General features: G+C 48.2%; 2 protein-coding genes and 2 pseudogenes across 2 annotated transcripts; 2 read left to right on the top strand and 2 right to left on the bottom strand.

Annotated features, from left to right (window-relative positions):
• Window positions 1-1,214: 1,214 nt before the first annotated feature.
• LOC101783453 lies at window positions 1,215-2,926 on the top strand (annotated as a pseudogene).
• A 1,447-nt stretch (window positions 2,927-4,373) lies between these two features.
• On the bottom strand, window positions 4,374-10,003 carry LOC101785032 (exonuclease mut-7 homolog). Its single transcript, XM_004956048.2, has 8 exons — window positions 9,457-10,003; window positions 8,490-8,621; window positions 7,443-7,566; window positions 6,946-7,259; window positions 6,721-6,797; window positions 6,468-6,603; window positions 4,794-4,997; window positions 4,374-4,708 (listed from the first exon to the last, which is right to left on the bottom strand). The coding sequence occupies exons 1-8, from the start codon at window positions 9,925-9,927 to the stop codon at window positions 4,649-4,651; spliced, it is 1,518 nt and encodes a 505-aa protein (XP_004956105.1). The 5' UTR covers window positions 9,928-10,003; the 3' UTR covers window positions 4,374-4,648.
• Window positions 10,004-12,812: 2,809 nt separating this feature from the next.
• LOC101785704 lies at window positions 12,813-16,363 on the bottom strand (annotated as a pseudogene).
• A 4,493-nt stretch (window positions 16,364-20,856) lies between these two features.
• On the top strand, window positions 20,857-21,861 carry LOC101783856. The gene is made up of 3 exons (XM_004959154.1): window positions 20,857-20,954; window positions 21,119-21,219; window positions 21,314-21,861. Exons 1-3 carry the CDS (start codon window positions 20,857-20,859, stop codon window positions 21,859-21,861), a joined length of 747 nt encoding a protein of 248 aa, XP_004959211.1.
• The last annotated feature ends 307 nt before the right edge of the window (window positions 21,862-22,168 follow it).

Genomic DNA, 22,168 nt, shown 5'->3' on the forward strand with positions numbered 1-22,168 from the left:
GGCCGATCACTTCTTTAGCAAGGGGATAACCGATCAGGACCCACACGTCAAGGGCTCAGACTCATCCCGACCCTGGGTGCTAAGGTCGGACGAGGCGGAGATCCTCCTTTGGAGGGGTCGGGCGAGGCGGAGATCCTCCCTTGGAGGGTCGGGCGCGTCCGATCCCAAGCCTCAGGGATCGAGCAAAGCGGAGATCCTCCCTTGGAGGGTCGGGCGCATCCGATCGCAAGCCTCAGGGGTCGGGCGAGGCAGAGATCCTCCCTCGGAGGGTCGGGCGCGTCCGATCCCAAGCCTCAGGGGTCGGGCGAGGCGGAACTCCAAGGATCAATCGGCCGATCCTCGACTGTAGCATCTACTGGCCGATCCTTGACTGTAGCAGCAATCGGCCGATTTCCAATCGTCGCCCTTGTATCTCGTTGCATCTTCTAACCTCTTCTTCTCCCAACGCCGATTTTACACGTGTCAAAATCTGGCGTCAACAATTGTTTATCTAAAACCTCTGCAAAAACAAGATTAATCAAGTTCTATAACCAGGTTGAGAGTTATTTATCCTATCCAATGCCTAAAAAGATTTATTCATCCACCATAAGCAGAGTTGATGCTTTGATTTGAGTTAGAATCGTTCTCTCTTGGATTGCTTTAATTCCAAGCATTGATCATATCCTTCTACTATCTTTTATTGCTAGCCTCGTCAATATTTAGTAATGAAAGTTCTTCGCTGGAACAATCATATGATCTACTGAATTCCTAAACCTGAACCGAAAATTTCTCAATTTTATTACCTATTCCTTGAACACAACCTAATATTTGAAGATCTGTTTCATTTCTGGTTGAGGATTATGCAAAATTATGGAAGATATAAGATATGGAAGCCTCACCAGAAAGGAGGGCAGAAGAGGCCCGGCCGATTGGCTTGTCACCCTATAGGTCGATCGGCCTAGGGTCCCTTTGCCTTGGTTCATGCACAAAAATTTCTTGGGAGGACTCTAGAATATTCTAAAACTAATTTTTATAGGGTGCTTTTCAAAGGAGGTTTGGAGAACAGATGAAAAATAAAAAGAATGGAAGAATGAAAGAAAAAGAAAGGAAAAGGAAAGGAAATAAAAAGAAATGGAAGAAAGAGTAGTTTTTCACTGTCATGAAGATCAAGAAAAGTGCAAAGAAGGATTACCTTGTTTATGGAACAAATTTTCATTCCAACCATGTGCAATCCGATGACGAGGATATCATTTGTGCCTCAGAGTCACTATTTCATTTTGCATTTGCATATGTCCACCATTCCATATCTTCTTATCCTTGAAAACCTCACATATGTGGATATTCTTATGATTATTGGCTCGGAAGGTAGGCGACCGTTAGAGAGTTTTCTTAATTCAATAATATAAGTGTTAATTCCTACTTGTCTTGTCCAAGCTCCACAATATAATTGAGTGACTTTTGAGAGATGAGAGCTTACAAACAAATAGGATAGCCACCTTATAATTGAGTGACATGAAAGTGCCTGGAAAAGAAATTTGGTTTCAGTTCTTGTTGCAGAGAGTTTGTTTCACAAAGGAAAAAACTTCCAAGACGAGACACAAAGTAAGTGTGACTAATTCTTGAAGCTACTTAGTTCTAATAAAAAGTTGTGGGGTAAGTCTTGCTTAGATGATTCTTTGAACACGCATATTTTGATTACCTTTGTTGCTCCTCTAATCTTTTGTTTGAAGGACTGGGTACTTAGCTCGCTTGCTCAGGTTTGATTCAAGACCTTTGTTCAACTCTTTGGAGAATTTTATAGTCACCTGATTTGCTCGAGGACGAGCAAGAGCTAAACGTGGGGGATTGTTGACACTTGTTATTGACATAATTTTAGTACTATTTTACTAATATTTTCATGCATATTCTTATACTAACCCGCCACTCGGTACTTGAAATAACCCCATGTTTGACAAGTTTTTGTTTTAAAGTATTTTGAGCCAAGTCTACCTGAATTGCGCAGGCAAACGCCGGTCATCATCAGGCAGCGCGCCGCTGCCGAGGGGGCTCGCGCACGACACGACCAACCTGGAGATGGAGCCCTCGCTGGCCAGGGACCCCGAGCACCGGAAGAAGGAGCTGGAAGCAGCAGCCACGGTGTCGCCGATGCCCAAGAGCCTCGTGGCGATCCCCGTGGGGATCAAGAACAAGGCGGTCGTCGACAAGCTCGTCTGCAAGTTCCCCGCCGACGACTTCACCGTCATGCTCTTCCACTACGACGGCGCCGTGGAGCAGTGGGGAGACATGGAGTGGTCGGAGCGCGCGGTGCACGTGGCGGCGAAGGGGCAGACCAAGTGGTAGTTCGCGAAGTGGTTCCTGCACCCGGACGTGGTGGCGGAGTACGACTACGTCTTCATCTGGGACGAGGACATCGAGGTCGACGCCTTCAACCCCGTCAGATACCTCGACGTTGTCAAGCGTGAAGAGCTGGAGGTGTCGCAGCCGGTGCTCGACCGCCGCTCGGAGATACACCATGCCATCACGGCACATGCGCTGTCGCCGACGGAGGACGGCATGCACCGGCGCGTGCAGAATGCGCGCTGCGGCAACGGCGACGGCAGCACGGGGCGGTCGCCGTGCGAGGGGTGGGTGGAGGTGATGGTGCCGGTGTTCTCGCGGGCGGCGTGGCGGTGCGCATGGTGCAGAACGACCTCATCCACGGGTGGGGACTCGACTACAAGCTCGGCTACTGCGCGAAGGGCGACCGCGCCGTCAACGTCGGCGTGGTGGACAGCCAGTACGTGCTCCACCGTGGCGTCCCATGCTCAGCGACGGTGGCAAGGCCACGGCATTGGCAGGGCGGGCCGCGGTGAGGTTGCGGTCGTTCAGGGAGATGCAGATTTTCAACAAGAGGTGGGAGAAGGCTGCCGCCGAGGACAAGCCATGGAGTGATTCTTACGCCGCGTAGCCAGCGACGGCGAGCTCCAGATGACCAGCACACGCGCCTCACCAGCAATGTGTCAACAACTCAACATGTAGTCATATGGATGATAGATAGATTGAATTGATAGATGAAACCTAGATGTACACTTGTCACTGCTTTATCTACAGAGCATAGATGCAACCTAAGATTAAGTATGTTGTAATTACGCTGATTTGGCGTTGTATGTTTAGTTAACATGGATTTGGCGTTATTGCCGCTCCAATTGCCGGAATATGTGCGTCCTGACATGAATTTAGCGCCATCATGCAAACTTCCGAGACAATTGTACAATCATATCCAAGTATGAACAAATTTATGCCAAAGGATGTTATCACTACGGGAACAGTGAAAATGCTGAGTGTTTTTTATTTGCCGAGTGCTTTATTTCGGGCATGGCAAAGGCAGTGTTTGCCGAGTGTCTCCATGAAAGCACTCGGCAAACATTCTACGCTCAGCATAAATTCTCTTTCCCCAGTGTCAAATGGAAAACACTCGGCAAAGTCATAACCAACACTCGCAAATAGGTGACACTCGGCAAATCTTCACCACGTGACCGGCACATGCGCCATCCGTTAGGGGGGCGTGCCGGATGTTAGTCCTTTGCCGAGTGTCCGTCATAGACACTCGGCAAAGTTCCAGCTTTGCCGAGTGCTTCGCTCGACACTCGGCAAAGCCATGTGTTTGCCGAGTGTTTTCCTCCAGCACTCGGCAAACGCCAATGGTTGCCGAGTGTTTTTTGCGACACTCGGCAAAACCAAAACTATTTTTCTTGTGATGATGTGTATTGTGAATTGAGAGGGGTCCGTTATACGTGACAGAATAGGTAAAAAAGAGGGGCTTTGCCGAGTGTTTTGGCTTTAACACTCGGCAAAGGGGGCAGTTGCACCACGTTCTGGTGCATTTTTGCCGAGTGTATTGGCTTAAACACTCGGCAAAGAAGCCATAAAATGCTGCCGGTGACCCATGTTTGCCGAGTGCCACGGCCCCGACACTCGGCAAACTTAACGTGTTTGCCGAGTGTCGAGCCATTAAGGTCGTTGCCGAGTGCCACACGGCCGACACTCGACAAACTTTAATTTGTTGCCGAGTGTCTTCCATCTGACACTCGGCAAACTTGCCGTTACCCTGGACGCTATTACCGCCCTTTTCGCCAAGTGTTTATCTTCGCCGAGTGTTTTTTTGACCTTCGGCAAACCTTTTGCCGAGTGCTCGATGTTTGACACTCGGCAAACACCTATTTGCCGGCGGAAAATTCGTCGAGTGCTGAATGCCGAGTGTTATACTCGGCAAACACTTTGCCAAGTGTTTTTGGATTTTCACTGAGTGCCTGAGGCACTCGGCAAAATTAATTACTGTTTCCCGTAGTGTATATTTGCTGTAATTTCACCTTCTGATTTTTCACGGTACATGTTGGATCAGGCTGGCAAAGTAGGGAAATTGAACAGAGATACTGTACTGGGTATTCCATCTTTTGTCTATATTTCTGTACAAAACAAAAGGAACACGTTTCAAAATAGTTGCAGTAAGGCAATAACTGAAACATGTTTGGCTATTTACAACGACTCAGGGACAAACAACCACTACAATAGGAGGTCTGCTTCATCACACGCAATTGGATGCCAAAGATCATTCAGATGATATTCCAGTTTTCTCTCACCGAGAGGTGATGAAGTCTCAGTAGGTTACAGACACAAGAAGGCCAACTGCTTAGTCACTGATGTTGCAGACTGACAAAAACTTCTGAACTGCATTGTGGTATTGAGTTCCCTGTGAATGTATAAGATAGCTGCTTATAACAAATGGAGAAACAGTATAATCTGGCCTGAATTGTGTAAGGTAGAAGATTAAATACCTCCCAATAGAGTTGATTGCAATTGGTGCACTTCCAGAACTCAAGATTTCGGTTGAACAAGCACAAGGGAATAACCTGGAAACCTTTTGAGGCTTCAACAGCTTCCTCAAGGGTGAGTGGTTTCTGAATAAAACTACCATTACACTTTGTACACCTTGACATAAGTTGGTCTTTGGAGATCTTTAACTGGAAGGTATTAATTACCTAAAGCAAGCAAGTTAACAAACAAAATCAGTTAGCCTCCAAATCTCCTCAGTTTCCCTGGCTACTCAATTAGAAATTCGTGATATGGGTTATCAGATCACAGGTGATAGCTAACTGGTACTCGCATGGTTTAACCCAGCATCCAAATCAGACATGCTAGGAAAAACAAACAAAAACCAGCTTGATGTATGGATGGCAATGGGCATAAATTACCCACGTGCCCGCAGGCAAAAACCCGGTAGGGCAAGGACACGGGTGCTATTTTGTGCCCACGGGTACAGGTGCGGGTTTGAGTTTGTGCCCGCGGGTAAAAAATTAGCGGCCATAAAAATATCTTACCCGTGCCCGCAAACCCGCGAACCCGCTACATACTGCCTGACATGTGGACCCTCTACTCAATTTCTAGGCTCAAGTCCCTCCCATCCTTATCCTCCCACTCGGCCGCTCCCTCCCGCACCCCGCGCACCACAGCACAGGCGCCCAGACGGCTGCCGCCTGCCCTCGCCCCTCGCTCCCCGCCGGCCACCGCTTGCCCTCGCTCCCCACCGCCACCTCCCTAGTCCCCTCTCGAGTCCCCGCTGCCACCTCCCTGCCGCCGTCCGAGTCCCCGCCGCCACCTGGTTGCCTGGCAGGCACGGGTGTGCCCGCGGGTGACGGGAGTGGGCACAACTTCTTGCCCACGACGGGCGGTAGGCGTGGGCACGGGTACAGGGTTTGCCTCGCGGGTGCGGGTTTGTAAACCCTCTGCCCGCAGGTAATGTGCCCGTTGCCATCCATAGCTTGATGTGTTCCAAATCAGATATGGGGTGAGCTCTCCATACCATCACAAAGATCACTTGGGTCCGAAAATACCATAGGTGTCACTGACATGTGGGCCCAGGGCACACTTATCAGCCTCGTATGTGGTATTTCAAATTTATGATCTTTGAGATGGTACCCAGTACATTGTTCTCTGTTCATATAACCCTGATTCTGTGTCATTAGTTTAGAAGCCCCATTTCTATTTTCTAGAACATGAAATTCCTTGAATCAATTGAGAAAATATCATGTTCTCATTTTTTTTTTGGAATCCTGTTATAAAGCATGGATGACTAAATAAGGGAGTCAAAATTGATTTTTAATCAGTAAACTGTAAGTAAATAAGTAAACATCAATTTGTATTTTATATTGAGTCTTGCTAGAAGGTACACAACTCCATGGTTTGACTTTGATTGGTTCAAACGTTGAAAGGTTTGTCTCCTGTGGTTGGGCTAATAATGGACTGGTCACTGGTTACTGCCAGAAAGATGATTTACTAGGAGCTACTTAATCATAAATTAACCAACAAGAGGGAAGTTATGTTTTTCTGACAAAATACATGGTAACAAGATAACTAACATTAGTTTGGGCCATGGGAGATTTAACATTAACTTGTGAAGGATCCTGCAGATAAATCGAGTTTTCAGATGGAAAAGATCAATACGCACATACCTCAGCTAGTTGACCATGTTTAAGCAGGCTTTTCACTCTGTATACCTGGTTACTCGCTAAATACTGATATTTCAAGAGCTTGACATCCCGTGTTAGTAGTATTCTTCCTTCCTTGTATGTTTGATTTAATAGCTCCCTACAGGTGAGTAAAATGGATGGCAGACAGCACAAGAAAAGGTTATTGAGAATTGTTCCTCAATTGAAATTACACCAAGAATGTTACAAATATTATCGCAGAAAGTATAGGGAAGACCTTGGTTCAGGTTTCTTTGGAGATGGAATGGCAGCATCTATTCCAACACAACGCAAATGCTTAGCTAGGCCCTCAATCTGTTTAAATTTACTCAAAATCAAATCCAGTAATTTGCAAACAAGGAACATAACTGACATGTATGGCAGAAACCTAAGTTCATCTTATCTGCTGTATTAATCAAATGAAACCATGAGACAGCTGTTAGAAGGGATCAGGGGAACCTACCATCACATCACACAAGAACTTCGGGTACCCATCCCCGCCAATGGAAGGATCCCATGGAGGGGGACCCTGCCATTCAGTACAGCAAGCCACCTTATCCTTGCATTTAGCATTAGTAGGAAGCTTCGTTTTTTCTTTCCGTCTTGAGGACCGTGGTTTTGTACCAGATTCCGTCAACAAGATCTTCTCACTGTACTTAGTTACTATGGACATCAAGTAACCACCAGAGCAAATGTCATATCCAGAAGATGAGCATTCTATGACACTTGATGAGCAATGCCTATCTGAAGTTAGTTCCGTTGTAGATGAACATTTGCCTGCGACAGAAATAACAATAAAGAAAGGACATTCATAAATGGTCGTCATTCTTGGTACTTATAGAAGACCTAACAAGAATATAATATTTGCTTACAAGAAATTAAAAAAACAGAGAGAGAAATTAATGACATAATTTCTCACAACCAAATAATGGTGTTAAGAACAAGAACTTAAGAAGTTACCTTCCATTGTTATCTTTTGTTGGAACAGATCAAATATGTCTAGCAAGTAGTAGGCATCCAATGCAGCATATTGTATTTGCCCTTCACTCAAGGGGCGGCATGACCAATCACTACACTGGAGTTCCTAGTAAAACAAAAGGCACGGAGAACAATCAGGCAAAACAACACGAATGTTTTTTAAACATTACTAGTGCTGTAGAGCCCTGACCGGGAAGGAAGATCAAGCTCAAATTTGTCTCATAAACATGAGTTGAAATGTCCAACCCCAAGACCAGGTAAAATCTCAAAAATAACAAGCTTAAAACTTATATTGACGTTGAATGCAAGGCATGAATATCTATCCGTTCAAGCAATCCATCTTGACTACTGGCAAGCTCTTGTAACAAATGAGCTGCGCTTTGAGACCAGGATGGCTTAAACCTAGATTATCTCAGTCCAATGCTCACAGGTGCTAAGAGAAGATGCCAGTACAATGTGGACAATGGTGGAGGTTTGTGGGGTCCTAGGTCAGCCATGGCCCCAAAGAAATATTAATTTGCAACCCCCACACCCAATGGCTCTTGCAGCTCATGTTGTATTGGGCTCCTCTCATTTCCTATCAAAGCTCCACCACTAGAATTTACCTATTACAAGCAATTGTAATTCTGGTACATGTTGAACCTTTACTGAGGAATAACATTCATGATTTTGGTAATGGCAACTACCTTGATGAAATGTGAGATAACCAGGTACAAGTTGAACCCTTATTTTCTTTAGTTCGGATTGATCAAAAGGGATTAAGCACTTGAAGTGTGAGTTAACCCAGGTAAAATGTTGCATCTTACTGAGTACATAACCATTATCAAAACCAGAATAAAGTCTACCAACAAACTCAAGTGGACAGGAATTTCAATAGGATACACACTGATTAGAAAAACAAGGAATAGTAGCCTGGATCAACAAAATCATAATTTGCAAAGCTTTGTACGGTATATCCTATGTCTGTGCTCGGTACTCTCTTGTAAAGTACTTACAAACATGAAGGCAAGACATCTGATCAATGCTAACCTTTGATAAAGAGATACTGAGCAGCTCCTCACAAATTGTTGCCAAACTCTTGGTCTCCTTTGGAAGCTTCTTCTGCCTGTCATGGCCCTTGAGGTAGTAATAAATGTTGGTAACATCCAAGAAAGGTTCCACCTTGCAGAGAGGAATGCCAACATGGCGTCATTGTAGTACACACCAGATAGTGCTCATCGTAAAATCATGGAAATCAATGATAGAAGGATAACATCCTAAAAGTCTCATTAAAATACAATGGAGAAATATATTTTCATGAACACACGCATAAAGCCTCCCCATCCATAATTCAGCGTATTATTAGGAGCAGACTAATCGAACTATGATAAAGCCTATAATTTATCAGCAAAGGTATTGTGATTGTGAAACGCGTCCAACTAATGCATTGGGATCCACATGATTGGCAGTTGATTGCTAAAGTCTGGTTGTTCTTTGATTTTGCTCAATTTGTTAGAGTAACATAATAATATCCTTAATTTGTTCTGTATACAGTGGAGGTATACATATGGCTACCATCAGGCACTTGGTCCCACCAATTTGGTAGTCCTTGGTACTTCTTTTTAGGTACTTCAACGTACTTCCTTTGTTTCCATCGTTAAATTTCTTGGGGTGGACGGGTCTCATTTTTCCAACCATTCTAAAATTTCTCTTGTTTCTAAAATAGTGTCATCTGAACCGATAGTAACTACAGCTGAGGGCTAGTCTGCTAGTTCAAACATTTGAACATCTTAATTCCTTTCCCATAGACAAGATGCTAAAGGCAGACAGAGGAGGTCGATCCTGTACAATTTGGTAGAAAATTTTAAGCAAGCAGTGCAAAGTTTAAACTCATCCTGGCACCATATTATCAATTGCGTCGGAATCACTATTCTAATCCAAATTTACATCAATATCGCCTCAAGGAAATGGAAATGAATTTGAGGCCTAACACGGAATTTGGTCAGCACGCCCTTACCCTACCGAATCCGGCATCCCGCCCAAGTGCAGCCGCGAAGGTGGCGGAGAGGTACACCAAGTCCTGCTTGAACCTGAACCCGAGCTTGAGCACGTCGGGCCGCTCGAACAGATCCCGCAGCGGCGCCCACAGCTCAGCGAGCGGCACGGCGAGGAGGTCGACGACGAACACCTCGCCCTCGCCTCCATCGCCACTGCGGCAGACCACCTGGAGGAGAGTGACAGTGGGGAACTGCGGCGGCGCTGGCGCTGGCGCAGTCGCCGGAGAGGTGCCATCACCTGGCCCGGCAGGGGCGGCAGCGGCGGGGGTACCGCGGCGGCGCGGCTTCCACTCGGCGTCGAGGGCGACGACGCGGGCGGCGGCGAGGGAGCGGAGGAGGAGGGCGAGCTCCGGCGAGGACCCGCCGCCGGTGACGAGGTGCACGGCGAATGGTGGCGGTGGCGGTGGCGGTGGCGCCGTTGCGGGGTCCATGGGTGCGGGAGGGAGGGAGACGCGAAGCGAACGGGGAGCACGATGCACACGACTCGACTCGGCTAAGGGCGCGTTTGGTTCCTTGCTTAGCACGTGTCACATGTCATAGATAAGTATTAAACGTAGACTATTTACAAAATCTATTATATAAGTGGAGGTTAAATAGCGAGACGAATCTATTAAACCTAATTAATTCATTATTAGTAAATATTTACTGTAGCAACACATTATCAAATCATGGACTAATTAAGCTTAATAGATTCGTCTTGCCGTTTAGCGTCCACTTATATAATGGATTTTGTAAATAGTTTACGTTTAATACTCCTAATTAGTATCTAAATATTTGATGTGACGGGTGCTAAAAATAAGTCAGAAACCAAACGTCCCCTCACTGCGCTGCACAAACAGTTTTCTGTAAAGAAAGTTTGGTGAAACAAATATTTGCATCTTTGGCGTATTATTCATGCACATCACATATACTCAGCAGTAAAATTTTCAAATCCTGGTTCGTAAGTACACTTATGCCCTTTTAATGCATGAATTCTTTTCAAAATAAAATCCTGGTCCATGAAAAATCCATTGAACTTGATAAATCTCATTTGCATACGTATATGGACTTGGAAAATCCAGCAACCGAGTTACACTTCGTAAGTGAAGGAAAAGCATGAAAAAAATTGTGTATAAGTTATAATTCAATAAATAGAAAACATATGACATGTTCCAAAAAATTCAAATAAAAATGTATAATTTAAAATAAAAATGCACGTTGCGCCTGCAACAATAACAAGCATAAATTTGTGGAATAATATCTCCAATGAAAAGGTATTTTGAAGATAGTGAACTTGTCTACAAAAGAGGTTTCGAGTCACACAATGTATCTAGATGGGGAATCAACATTGGAGATCCGTGGATATAGTAGAGTTTTTTATTTTATTTTTTGAGAACGGATATAGTAGAGGTTATAGCCGGCTGTTTTTGAAAGTAAATCATTTGTTTTGAGAATTTCCTATTTGACACTAGAAAAATGACCCGTTCCTTTCTTGACCCTCGAAATTTTTTTCCTTTCTTAGGCCCTGTTTGGCATGGCTCTAACTCCGGGTAGAGCTGCGCCACTCCAGAACTCCACATGGAGCCAGCTCCGCTCCAAAACTCCAGAACAAAAATGGGGTGTTTGGCTAGATGGGTGCTCTCAGCTCTAAAAAAGATCGATTTCAGTGTGGATTGACATTGTTACCCCCCAATTAAGGCCCCACTTGTTATCCTCTCTATCCCATCTTTTTCTTCCCCTTTTTCCACTGCACTGTGCCGCACACAAGAGACCCTCTACGGCGGGGTGGGCGGCGACGGGGGCGGCGACGGGCAGCGGGGCAGCTTGGGCGGCGACGGGCGGCGGGGCAGCTTGGGCGGCGACGGGCGGCAGGGCCGGCCAGCCACGGGGGCGGCGACAGGCGACGGCGGGCGGCGGGCGGCGACGGGCGGCGGGCGGCAACGGGCGGGGCTTTGGCGGCGAGTGGGGCTCGGGAGAATAGAAGGGAGAATAGAATGAAACATTTTTTGTGTAACCAGTGGTATTGGTGGGTAATTACCCACCAACTCCACGAGGAGGTTCAAAAGAGAGGTTTCTGGAGTAGCAAAAGAGGTGCTCCAAAACTCCACCTCCATTTGCACTAAAGCTCCATGGAGTTGGAAACTCCATGGAGTTTTGGAGTTGGGGTGTTTGGCTGAATTTTTTGATGGAGTTGCTGGAGTTTAGGAGTGGAGCCGTGCCAAACAGGGCCTTATTTAACACTAACTTCAACTTTTATTCCCAAATTAACTTCAACTTTCATTCCCAAATTGACACTCTGTTCGATTTTCCATCCGACCACCGTTAAATTCCATGTAAAAAGACTATTTTGCCCCTTAAAGAATGTGGGCCCCATTGCAACCACCCTTCTCCTTCCTCCCTCCCCCTCTCTCATGGCCTAAACAGCCCTGGGTGTCCACCACCAGCCCGCTTGCTGTCACCGCGCACCCCGTCCGCCATCCCTGTGCAACGTTGCGCCATAGCCGAGCCGAGCCCCCAAAACCGAAGCATAGTTGCCCCCCACCGTCGTCGTGCACCTAGCCCGCCCCAGCCGCCATTGCCATGCCCCACCCACCCCGATTGTTGTCCTCATGCTCCCGTCGCTGCGGACTGCTCGCCCCGGTCACCTTCCCTATGCCGCTATAGCCCGTGCGGGGTGGCAAGAGCCGCCCGGCTGCGAGATTGGTGGAGCTTGAGGACACAGATGGGGTGGAGCAGGGCCGCCGTGGACGGCCTCCATCAAGGCGGAGCTCGTCCTCGACACCATCAGGGCCTGGCAAAGCTCGGCCTCAGCACAGTGGGTGGAGGCGGCCCACTAGCCCGGGTTGCCGTCGCCGGACGAGGCTGGGCCACTGTGGGGTACGACGGCGTGGGGGGAGGTGTTGGGTGGCGCGTTGGCTGGCGTGGGAGAGGACGGGCAGCCGCGGCCGGGGGTACGGTGCGGAGGCGCAAGCGGATGACGGGTAGCTGCGGCCAGGGGCGGAGTGCAGCGTGGGTGACGGCCGGTGCGGCGTCGGTCGGCGCAGGCGCAGGCGGGTGCCAGCCAAGGAGAAGGGTGGTTGCGATGGGGCCCACGTTATTCCAGGGGCAGTGATGGGCCCACTTTGTTCAATGGGCAAAATGGTCTTTTCACAGGGTAATTAACCGTGGTCGGGTGGAAAATCGAATAGAGTGTCAATTTGGGAATGAAAGTTGAAGTTACTGTCGAGGAAAAATTTTCGAGAGACAAAGAAGGAACGGGTCATTTTTCTGGTATTGTGTCTTTGTGTTTTTATCGCAAAGGATTTTGCGTTGGTGCCACGTGGCAAATGCTATGGACTGGAGCTAAAACTTTTGGGCTCTGCGTCCCTTCGATCGCGGCGACCATATGCATAGGTAGAGAAGTTGTCACAATGACACCAACTAATTAATTTATCCATCGCCTCCGATCTCAAATCTGAGCCAAACTTTGTCAATGGAAATCACTACTAGATCACCCACAGATGCATGCTGCTGAGAGCTTTCTTGCTGTCCCACCAGTCAGGGAGTCATGCTACCAATCTGAAATCATACGAGTTTATTTTTCTACTATCTCGATCGGCAGCCCGATCGTCGGTCCATGCGTCTCCAATTAAGGTGGCGTCAGCGAGGGACGGGCGTGAGGACGAAGAGCTTGCACGAGTGCGGCTCCACCGCCGCCGTGAGGCTGCCGGCGAACTTCCCCGGGAGCGTCTCGTGCTGCACATGCAGATGAAGCACAAACAGATCAGATATAGCCACACACACACACACACGGCGCAATTACTACAGCCTAGTAATTTGATGCTCAGCACTCCAGCAGCTGGCCGGAGCAATGCATGCGTACCTTCCAGACGTCCCTGGCCTCGACGGCGACGCCGGGGCGGATCCCGACGTCCGGCCAGGCCGCGGTGATGGAGGCGGAGCGCGCTGCGCCACGGTTCAGCAGCAGCACCGCCTGCCTGTGCCGGCTGAGCCGCCCAGCCCATACCTGCAGACAAACAGCAGAGGCTTGAGTTTTCCTGTCCTCAGCGCTAATAATTAAGAAGATATCTGCCCGAGATGTGTTCCTGACGATTTTCGCTAGAGGCATTTGTATTGTATGTGTACCTCGAGATCGTTGCCGTAATCCCTCACTTTCTTCCCCTGGATACAGAGCCGGTCTGCGCCAAATTGTTATAGTACACACGATGAAAAATGCGCGAGTAGAAAGAACTGAACGCTTCAGCTGATGTGAAAAATTGCTGACAAGAAGAGATGGCGTCCAGTACAGTTCTGAACCTTGGTTGATCGCGATGACCTCTGCATTGGAGAGGATCCCCAGCGTCTCCTTGGAGATGCTCGTCACGTCGCACCTGATTATCAGAGGAGCCTGTCGAATATCGACGCCATGCACGTAAATGCCCGGCACGTTCAGTAATTCTGAACATATTGGCAGACAGAGGTCCTTTTGAGCCTAGAAATGATGGCAAGGTCAGTTGGTCACCTTGGCGACGGCCCACAAGCTGAAGTGCACGACGTACTCGTCGTACGTAGGTCATCCCTCCGTTGCCAACCTCCAGCATGTCAGGGTCTGCGCATGTAGCATACAACGATCAGGCTCAGATGACATGGAAAAGGCTCCATCGATTTCCATTCAGGCGGATGCATGGAGATACAAGATGTGAGCGAACAAGCAAGCAAATTAAACTGACCGTTCCAGCCGCGGGGCTTGGCGTACTGGGCGAAGGCGTCGTTACGGTCGATGTTGTCCAGCATGCTGCAAGCACTCGCTCGCAAGAACCACAACGACCCGATCAGCCCGTCAGTTGCTCGCTCCTACTGATCTAGTGATCCGACGGGCGTCGTCGTCACTTACCCTGTCCATGTGTCGTTGATGTCGCCGGTGGTCCTCCAGCTGTTGCCGGACGTGGCGCCCCATTTCGCCACCTCCATGTAGCCCCTGATGCATCGATCGATCCACAAGGTTAACTATGCATGAGGCACAAACCAAGCAGAAGTAAAAAGAACGCACAAATTAAAGAAGAGGAAAGGATGTCGGTAGGACCATTCGCAGAGGGAGAAGAAGATTGGGCGGCCGGAGTCCTTGAGCGCGCGAGACATCCTCGGAAACCTGCATCACAGTTTGCAGGTGGTATTCATCTGAAACAAGAACGCTGCAATTCTTCAGCGTTCGGGTTACAGGAATGCGCAGATGAAACAGGATTGAACCTCTCGGTTTCAGGCGTGCCGTCCCTGTAGCAGTTGTCATACTTCAAGTAGTCAACATCCTGCACACGCACCATCGTGCTCTCATCACAGTTCAGCAGAAAATCAAGTGAAGTAGCGACTTAAGAAGCAGTAGCTTCAGAATAAGTAGCTATATGTGCTATCTGAACCAAGTAGCCTGAACTCTGAACATTTGCGGCATTATTTTGTACCCATGACGCGAAGGTCTTGGCGTCTGTGTCCTCGTGGCCCAGGGATCCAGGCATCCTGTCGCTGCAAGTTCTCGTCCTGAAGATTGGATTGTTCGTGTCATATCGTATCCTCGCATCATATACTTTTGGGTTCTCGAAGTTTTTTCAGCCTACACAAATCAACTGTGCTATACTACTTGGGAAAAGAGAGAAAGAAAACGTACCCAGCTGACGAGTAGAGGCCAAGCTTAAGCCCCTTGCTGTGAACATAATCCGCCAGGGCCTTGATCCCAGATGGGAACGTCTTGGGATTAGCGGTCATGTAGCCCTGTCAGCAAGTCAATTGCATGCTGGCTAAGATAGTCTGTTTGTTGTAGGTTGCAGTTAAACTGATCGTGCTGGATGTCCAGTGTTGAGTTCAAGAATTAACTGCAAACTAAAGTAACTGACGAAGAGCTGGGGTAGCACTACTGGCATGGTTATACCTCTTTGGTTCTTTGGTCATCTGCCCAGCAGTCATCTGCAACCGAGAAGGCAGTGTCATCTGTCAGTAACTTTGGCCACTCTGATAACCGACGGCGTACGGAGCTGTGCATATGAATATATGATCTGTGCTAATGCCGCGCAAACAGAGTAAGCAGAGACCGCACCTAGGTTGACGTACGTGTAGCCTGCCTTGGCAAGGCCGGTGGCGACGAGCGCGTCCGCTGTCGGTCCAAGGAATTGAGAGCGTCAGTCAGCATCAGCATCATCAGAAACTAGTGATTCAGATACGAGTTGAGAGCCTTTTCTCTGACCGGTGCTCCGGATGACCGTCTCGTTGATGTCGCACTGGAAGTGGTTCCAGCTGTTCCACCTGAGGAAGCGAGGACGGGAGATGATAAATCATCAGTAAAGAAAAAAGAAAAGCGCCGAGAAGCTCAGTTCTCAACGCCATGCCCCCATGCGCATCAGCGTATCTGAATGCTGGAGAGGAGGATTCGTCGTGAGTCGTCACCCCATCTGCGGCGTGAGGCCGAGCCCGTTGTCGAGGAGGCCGCGCCGGGCGCCGCTGGCGGTGGGCAGCAGCGGCCGCGCGTCGGCGGCGGCGGCGAGGCAGCAAGCGGCCATCAGCAGCAGCAGCAGGAGGAGGAGGACGGCCGTTGGACGACTCGGACGCCGCCGCGCGACAGGGCACCACCGGGCCTCGCGGGGCGCCATCCTTCCGCGTCGCCTCGCCTCAGCAGCCTGCCTCTGCGTGCGTGCGCCGGATGGGGTGGTGGTCCGACCGATCGCTGATGGAGGACTCGGGAGCCCGTGACGGATATACGATATGCCGCAGCGGGGCGAGACGCGGCCGCTGCCCTTTTTGTCCGAAGCGTGACGCGGCCGCGGCCGCTACACTGCTAGACGTTGCGTAGCGGTGCGCTTTCGGTTTCGGGTACGTGCTCCTCTTCTTGTTTTCGTGCATGCGTAGCGCACCATGTCAGCACGCTCAGGCTTTATTTGCACCGAGAGGAGACGTGCGTGGGAATCGCTCAGCCCAGATAAAAAGCCGTGACGCACGGCCGACATCTGATTGTGGAGGGCAGGCGCGCAGCGGATTGTTTCTGTTTTGGGTGTACTGCGCAGGGCGTGCCGGTCCCTACATTGCTACCGTGCTATTGGCACTCCAGAAACTTAAAGTGATTTCCAATCACCATCCTCCTCTTACGGTCTTACCCCTACCCAGGCTTACTACTCGTTCTACAAGCCGTTCCAAAGATTCCACAACAAACATGGCGCCGACAACGCTCGCGAGCTTTGGGAATCCTTTTGTCACGCCACCTCCTATCTTGCCGTCTCAGCCGTAGGTGGGGCAACAAAATCAGAAACCACGGCTCGGCGTCGGCGTAGGGACAAGCCGTATGTCGGTACGTGCCGTCAATTTTTCTCCAGACAACACATAAGGCGCGCCCCCATTCCGCAATAATGCGATTCGGGTTTTGGAACCGACAGTTTCGCCACGACTGCCTGTCAATGGCAACAGCTTGTCTAGGCAAAAATACTAAGTGACAGTACAAGCACACTACAAATGAATCGCACCCAGCTTTCATCAGTTTTAGCTGAATGATTGGATGAACAATTATTGCACAACGTTGGTCGCTGGTAACGATACGGCCATGTAAACGAAGATAACTGCCGCACGCCAATGATTTTTTATTTTTTGATCGTCGGCACTCGGCACCACTCGAGATTCAACACCCATCAATCGTATTATTAATGCAACATCTCCAGTCCAATGGACGCACACGACACTCAAACATTGTGTTTGTGTATTACATTTTCATTTCCCCTCCTCAGGAAGCTCATTACATATAGGTAGAGGGGCGACTAAAAGCATTGCATTATTGTCTTCAGCGTGCTTCATATTGGACAACTATACACAAGAAACAAAACATTTAGTAAGAAACTGTACAAGCGAAAAAAGATAAAGTGGAATGCAAAACAAATTCAGCTTATCAACAATCATATCAAACTTTGCACGCAATTCAGCTACTGTTTCCAGAGTAAGTTATGCCTTTCCTAACGTTGCTCTATGTTTGTCAAACCATAAACGACGAGGTACAGGAATTGTCGTTTCCATATTTCAGTATTTATAGCAACACCAAATTCAACAAGGCAGCCTAACCATTACAAAGTGTCTAAAAGATCAGATGCACGTGTTAAACATGGATTGTGAACGACATTTCACTGCATTTCAGCAGTAACATCAGTAATGTTGCTACAGGATACCTGCGGTCCTGCTTGTCCCAACATTTTGCCACATGACACCACAACCACACCTTTATGTTAACCCTATGTCCCCACTAAAAAAGTTAGCTGCATACAATCCACTTGATCTATGGCTTTGACAAGAAGACAGGCTACAATCTTCTTCCTATCACAAGGGTAATCCCTTCTAAACCATTAGGTTCAGGTATCGCAGTGCAACTATGGCATAGCCCCAAATATATGTTTCAAAGGACTTGCAGGCTGCAGCTATGGGCTAACTTTCAATTATGTAAGATTGGGGAGGATTTTTTTTTATTGGGTGAGAACCATATAAGATATATCAATAGCTACTGTGTCAAATAATGCATACATGTTTATAAGGGCTTACAGTTGGTCATATTTCAATTTGTTGATGACTAGACTCTTGGACACAATTAAGCTAACATTATCAACTGTGACAATAACTAAATCAATCATTACTTTGAATGCACACATTGTGAGTTTATTTCTTCTTTTTTTTTAAAAAAAAACACACATAAGGGTAAGACATAGCTATAAAGAACATCAGATCATACTAGGCTGCTAGCTGCATGACAACTTCATTCCCATTCTGTAATGATTGTAATAAGATAAATTGGTACACACGAAGAAAGAGCCACAGTTTTCTGTTAGTGCAAAGGTACCAGAAATGTTTAGAACCTTAGCACAATGTCCTACAAAACCTCATTCTACTACTTGAGTCAAAGTGTAGCACTGCAGACTGTAAAATGTTTAACTCACTAAGTTTGTATATCAGAAGCCCTACTAAGGTCAAGACCAGTATGCTAGCAATGTAATCTGAATTTTGAAGAACAGAAACTAAAACAGTAAGAATGCGGCAAATAAAGTTATATCCATATTTTCCCTTTCTTTAGGATACATAAGAAGGTAGGCATAGAAAAAACAAATGCATCACATCTTACAGAATATACAAGGGTCAAGGGAGGGGATTAAAGCAGCACAGAGTCTACCAGAAGATCAGACCATACAGAACTTGTATACTCTAGTACCACAATATTAACTAATGAAAATCTAAGACCCTTTTAGAAAACTAGCCAGTGTCTTTTAAACAGAAGCAAATACATATCATATCCATTAAAAAAAGTTATGCAAAGGTCTCACTGCGGTTGATTGCCTCAGCTTGTTTCACTTATTCCAATATGAAAAATGGATAAGAAAGGTAACTAACTGATGTATCAGCAGAAGGGAGAAACAATTGGCCCTTGAATATGGATGTTCAGCATTCAACACACGATACTCACGTTAACTTGCCTTCTAGAAAGAATACAATAATTGGTGCCCTACATTTTCTTTTCTATGTACATATATGCTCATCCAAACTAGCAGCTAATGCCCTCTCTTTTTTAATGCATATAGACTTGAAGACATTTAAGTTACTTGGTTTCTAAAAGAATGAAATGAGAAGTCCTAACATGACAAAACTGAGATACCCTCTAAAATTGTAATGGACACGGGAAAGCTAGAAAGATCAATACTCAGAAAACTAGATCATAAATGGCATCAATGCTCTACAACCACCATGTAAGAAGTGCGATGATACAGCTAACAGAGACTTGAAAGTAATGTTCTAAAAAGAAGCCTAGCTGAGTAAATAGCCAGTGAATAGTGGCCTAATTTGTTAGAAGTGAAACTGGGTCTTCGGCAATTAACTTGTATACTCGTGTAAACCAAGTTCGTTAATCAGCTAACATCTATTCCATTATACGACAGTACTTTTAAAAACATTTCTGTGACATTGCCGTCAGCATATATTCGGCACTTGATACTCATCTGCCCCAAGTAACTGATTCACACTGTGACAGCTAACAACAAATGCCAAGACAAACCACAAAAGTATAGGATGTTTTAAAGTATGTAGGTTGCTTATCATCAGCATTTGGTCTTTAGATTTACTGATAGCATTGTTTGCTCTACCTCAATCTATGCAATGGGAACACAAGCAATCATATATTGGAGCTGAAAAGAGAAGGAATGATGTGGCCTTACTGCGGCGGGTTCGCTTCTTGTAGAGGATGCGGTATCCACATTCACGGCACTGGATGACATCTCCTGGCTTCAGGGTGTTCTCAGCTCCGCAATCTGAAGCAGAACATTAAATTTTCAAATCAAACAAACGAAAGAGAAATCCTCTTCATCCTTATTCTGCCAAAGAAAAAGACTGAGGAAAATAGTGGAGACGAGAAATTCAAAACTAAACACTACAAGTCACAGGAAAGCAGAACAGGCCGGTAGCCGCTAGAACGCCCAATTTCAGGATCAATCTCAACTTGAACCCTCGATTCAGCAGCGGATCACAGGAATGGGGGACAAAAAACCGAAGCCGCGGCTCCAGAGAGGAATCGAATAATCCTAGCCTAGAGAGGCCCCTGCTTGCTGCTGCGCTAGAGAAAGATCAACCGTCGCGAGGCCGGCGTGACCGAAGTCTGAGAACGAATCGAAGGTGCGGATGGTGATAGGGGGCGAGAGGATTACCTCCGCAGAGGTAGCTGACGGGCTCCGGCTGCTGCGGGTCCATGGGTCGGGCGATCTAGGGTTTCCGGCGGCGGGGATGGTGCGTGGAGAAGGGAGGACCGGAGGAGGGTTTGGGGTTTCTTCCTTCTCAACAGCCGTCGCCGTGCACGGAACGGAGGTCCAGCCGTCATAGTCCTAACCGACCTAGCAACCAAAGAGCGTCTGGGCTTGCGTCATTGTTAGATTGGGCCTCCAAGTCATCACTTTTCTCTGCTCACCAGAGCCCGGCCCAACATAATTTTCTCAATATCGGCCCGGCCCAACATCTGTGGCGGCTAAACTGCTCTTCAGTTTTCTCCTCACCCGTCATCACGCGCATGTGTTATTTTGGCGGCAACTGATTATGATCGCCGATCTAGTGATCTACGACGCTGTTCACACCAGTCAGTAGTCGCCGAGTTCGTCGAGACGCCACATCGCTGGGCTTCCGCCCGAACCCTTGCTAGCATCCTGGCAGAGTGCGGTTTGGCAGTTTCCATCAACAAAAAAAAAACAACAACAAGAAGAAGCGATCAGACAGTTTCCATCCCAACCCTTGCGAGCATTATGGGTAGTCCGTCTGCGGCGGCTCGCCGGCGGCACCCCCCGGCCACATCAAGATCAGTCTACGAGAGCACTCTGAGCGGTCGCTCGGATACTTGATTCCAGGGTGGAAGATCGTCGATGGGGTCTGTCGTCAGCTCGGCGGCGAACGGCGTCGGCACGTTCGTCGGGAACGCCCTGGGGGCGCCGTTCAGGGCTCTCTTCGGCGCGTCCTGCGAGTAAGTCCATCCTGACGAGACATCGCGGATCGGGATCAGTACAGCAGCGAGGCCGTTCCATTTTATTGCAATTAGCAACCAGGAGCGGTGAAATCACGCTGCTCTATTGTTCGTTAATAGATTGTTGATGGCCGGTTTTCACTTGTTTTCTTGTCTGTCAAAAGGGGCGTTTGCTCGGGGACATTTGACCTGCCCTGCTTCATCGAGCACCTCTGCTTCTCAAGCTTGGCCAGGCTCGTCGCGGTTCTCGCCGTCACCTACGTCGGTGAGTCATCGTCATGCGCATCGAATTTGTATATGATTTTATAAGCCACGTGTACGCGCATCGGATTTGCATGAGAATGCCTTTGTTCGCACAGTGCTGTTCTTCGGGTATCTCCTGTGCAAGCTAGGCATCGTCAAGTGCGTGGCCAAGAACGCCTTCAAGATGGTGTGGAAGCCCTGCTCGGCATGCTGCCGCGCGCTCGGCGGCGCGTGCTGCCACCTCTGGCGGAAGGTGCGCGACACCAAGCGCGTCTACCGTGGCCGACGACGCGGCCGGCGGCGGGACGTCGAGCTGGGGGACCTCAGCACGAGCAGGAGCAACTACGACACGGGCTCATCCTCCTCCTCCTCCGACTACGACGGTGATGACCGCCGCGGGGGCGTCACGACGGCCGGCAGGTCGAGGGGGAAGTCGTCGTCGGTGCGGGAGAAGAGGAAGGAGAGGATTCGGCAGTCCCTGCGCCTGAAGAGGGTCAACTCTAAGGTGGAGCACGCTGCGAGAGTAAGCCAGGGGAGTGGACGGCGGCACCGCCACTCGACCGGGCCGAGGGGAACGGAGGTGCCGTCCGCCATGTCGTCCCTGCGCGTGCATGGCTTTGGGTCGGCAGCGCGTGACCACTCGCGTGTGCACCGCCGCACATGAAAGTTGAGCCACGGCAGCTAGACACAATAATAAGTGAGCAATCAAAGTATCCCAACGATTTCGCATTCTGAGATCGTTCTCTGGCTGATGCAGTAATAGTTAGGGGGTGTTTGGGAAACACCTGTTAAAGTTTAATACCTGTCACATCGGATGTTTGGATGTTAATTAGGAGTACTAAACATAAGCTAATTACAAAACTAATTGCACAGATGGAGTATAATTCGCGAGACGAATCTATTAAGCCTAATTAGTCCATGATTTGACAATGTGGTGCTACAGTAACCATTTGCTAATGATGGATTAATTA

Source organism: Setaria italica, chromosome II (genome assembly GCF_000263155.2).
Source record: "Setaria italica strain Yugu1 chromosome II, Setaria_italica_v2.0, whole genome shotgun sequence".
In the NCBI taxonomy this organism is placed as follows: Eukaryota; Viridiplantae; Streptophyta; class Magnoliopsida; order Poales; family Poaceae; genus Setaria; species Setaria italica.

Coding starts and splice junctions, on each gene's coding strand:
- LOC101785032 (XM_004956048.2), bottom strand. CDS start 9,927: ATGGACCCCGCAACGGCGCCACCGCCACCGCCACCGCCACCATTCGCC. Junction 4,998..6,467: donor AACATGGTCAACTAGCTGAG/GTATGTGCGTAT, acceptor TGCTTGCTTTAG/GTAATTAATACCTTCCAGTT. Junction 4,709..4,793: donor GCAATCAACTCTATTGGGAG/GTATTTAATCTT, acceptor ATACATTCACAG/GGAACTCAATACCACAATGC.
- LOC101783856 (XM_004959154.1), top strand. CDS start 20,857: ATGGGGTCTGTCGTCAGCTCGGCGGCGAACGGCGTCGGCACGTTCGTC. Junction 20,955..21,118: donor CTCTTCGGCGCGTCCTGCGA/GTAAGTCCATCC, acceptor GTCTGTCAAAAG/GGGCGTTTGCTCGGGGACAT. Junction 21,220..21,313: donor TCTCGCCGTCACCTACGTCG/GTGAGTCATCGT, acceptor TTGTTCGCACAG/TGCTGTTCTTCGGGTATCTC.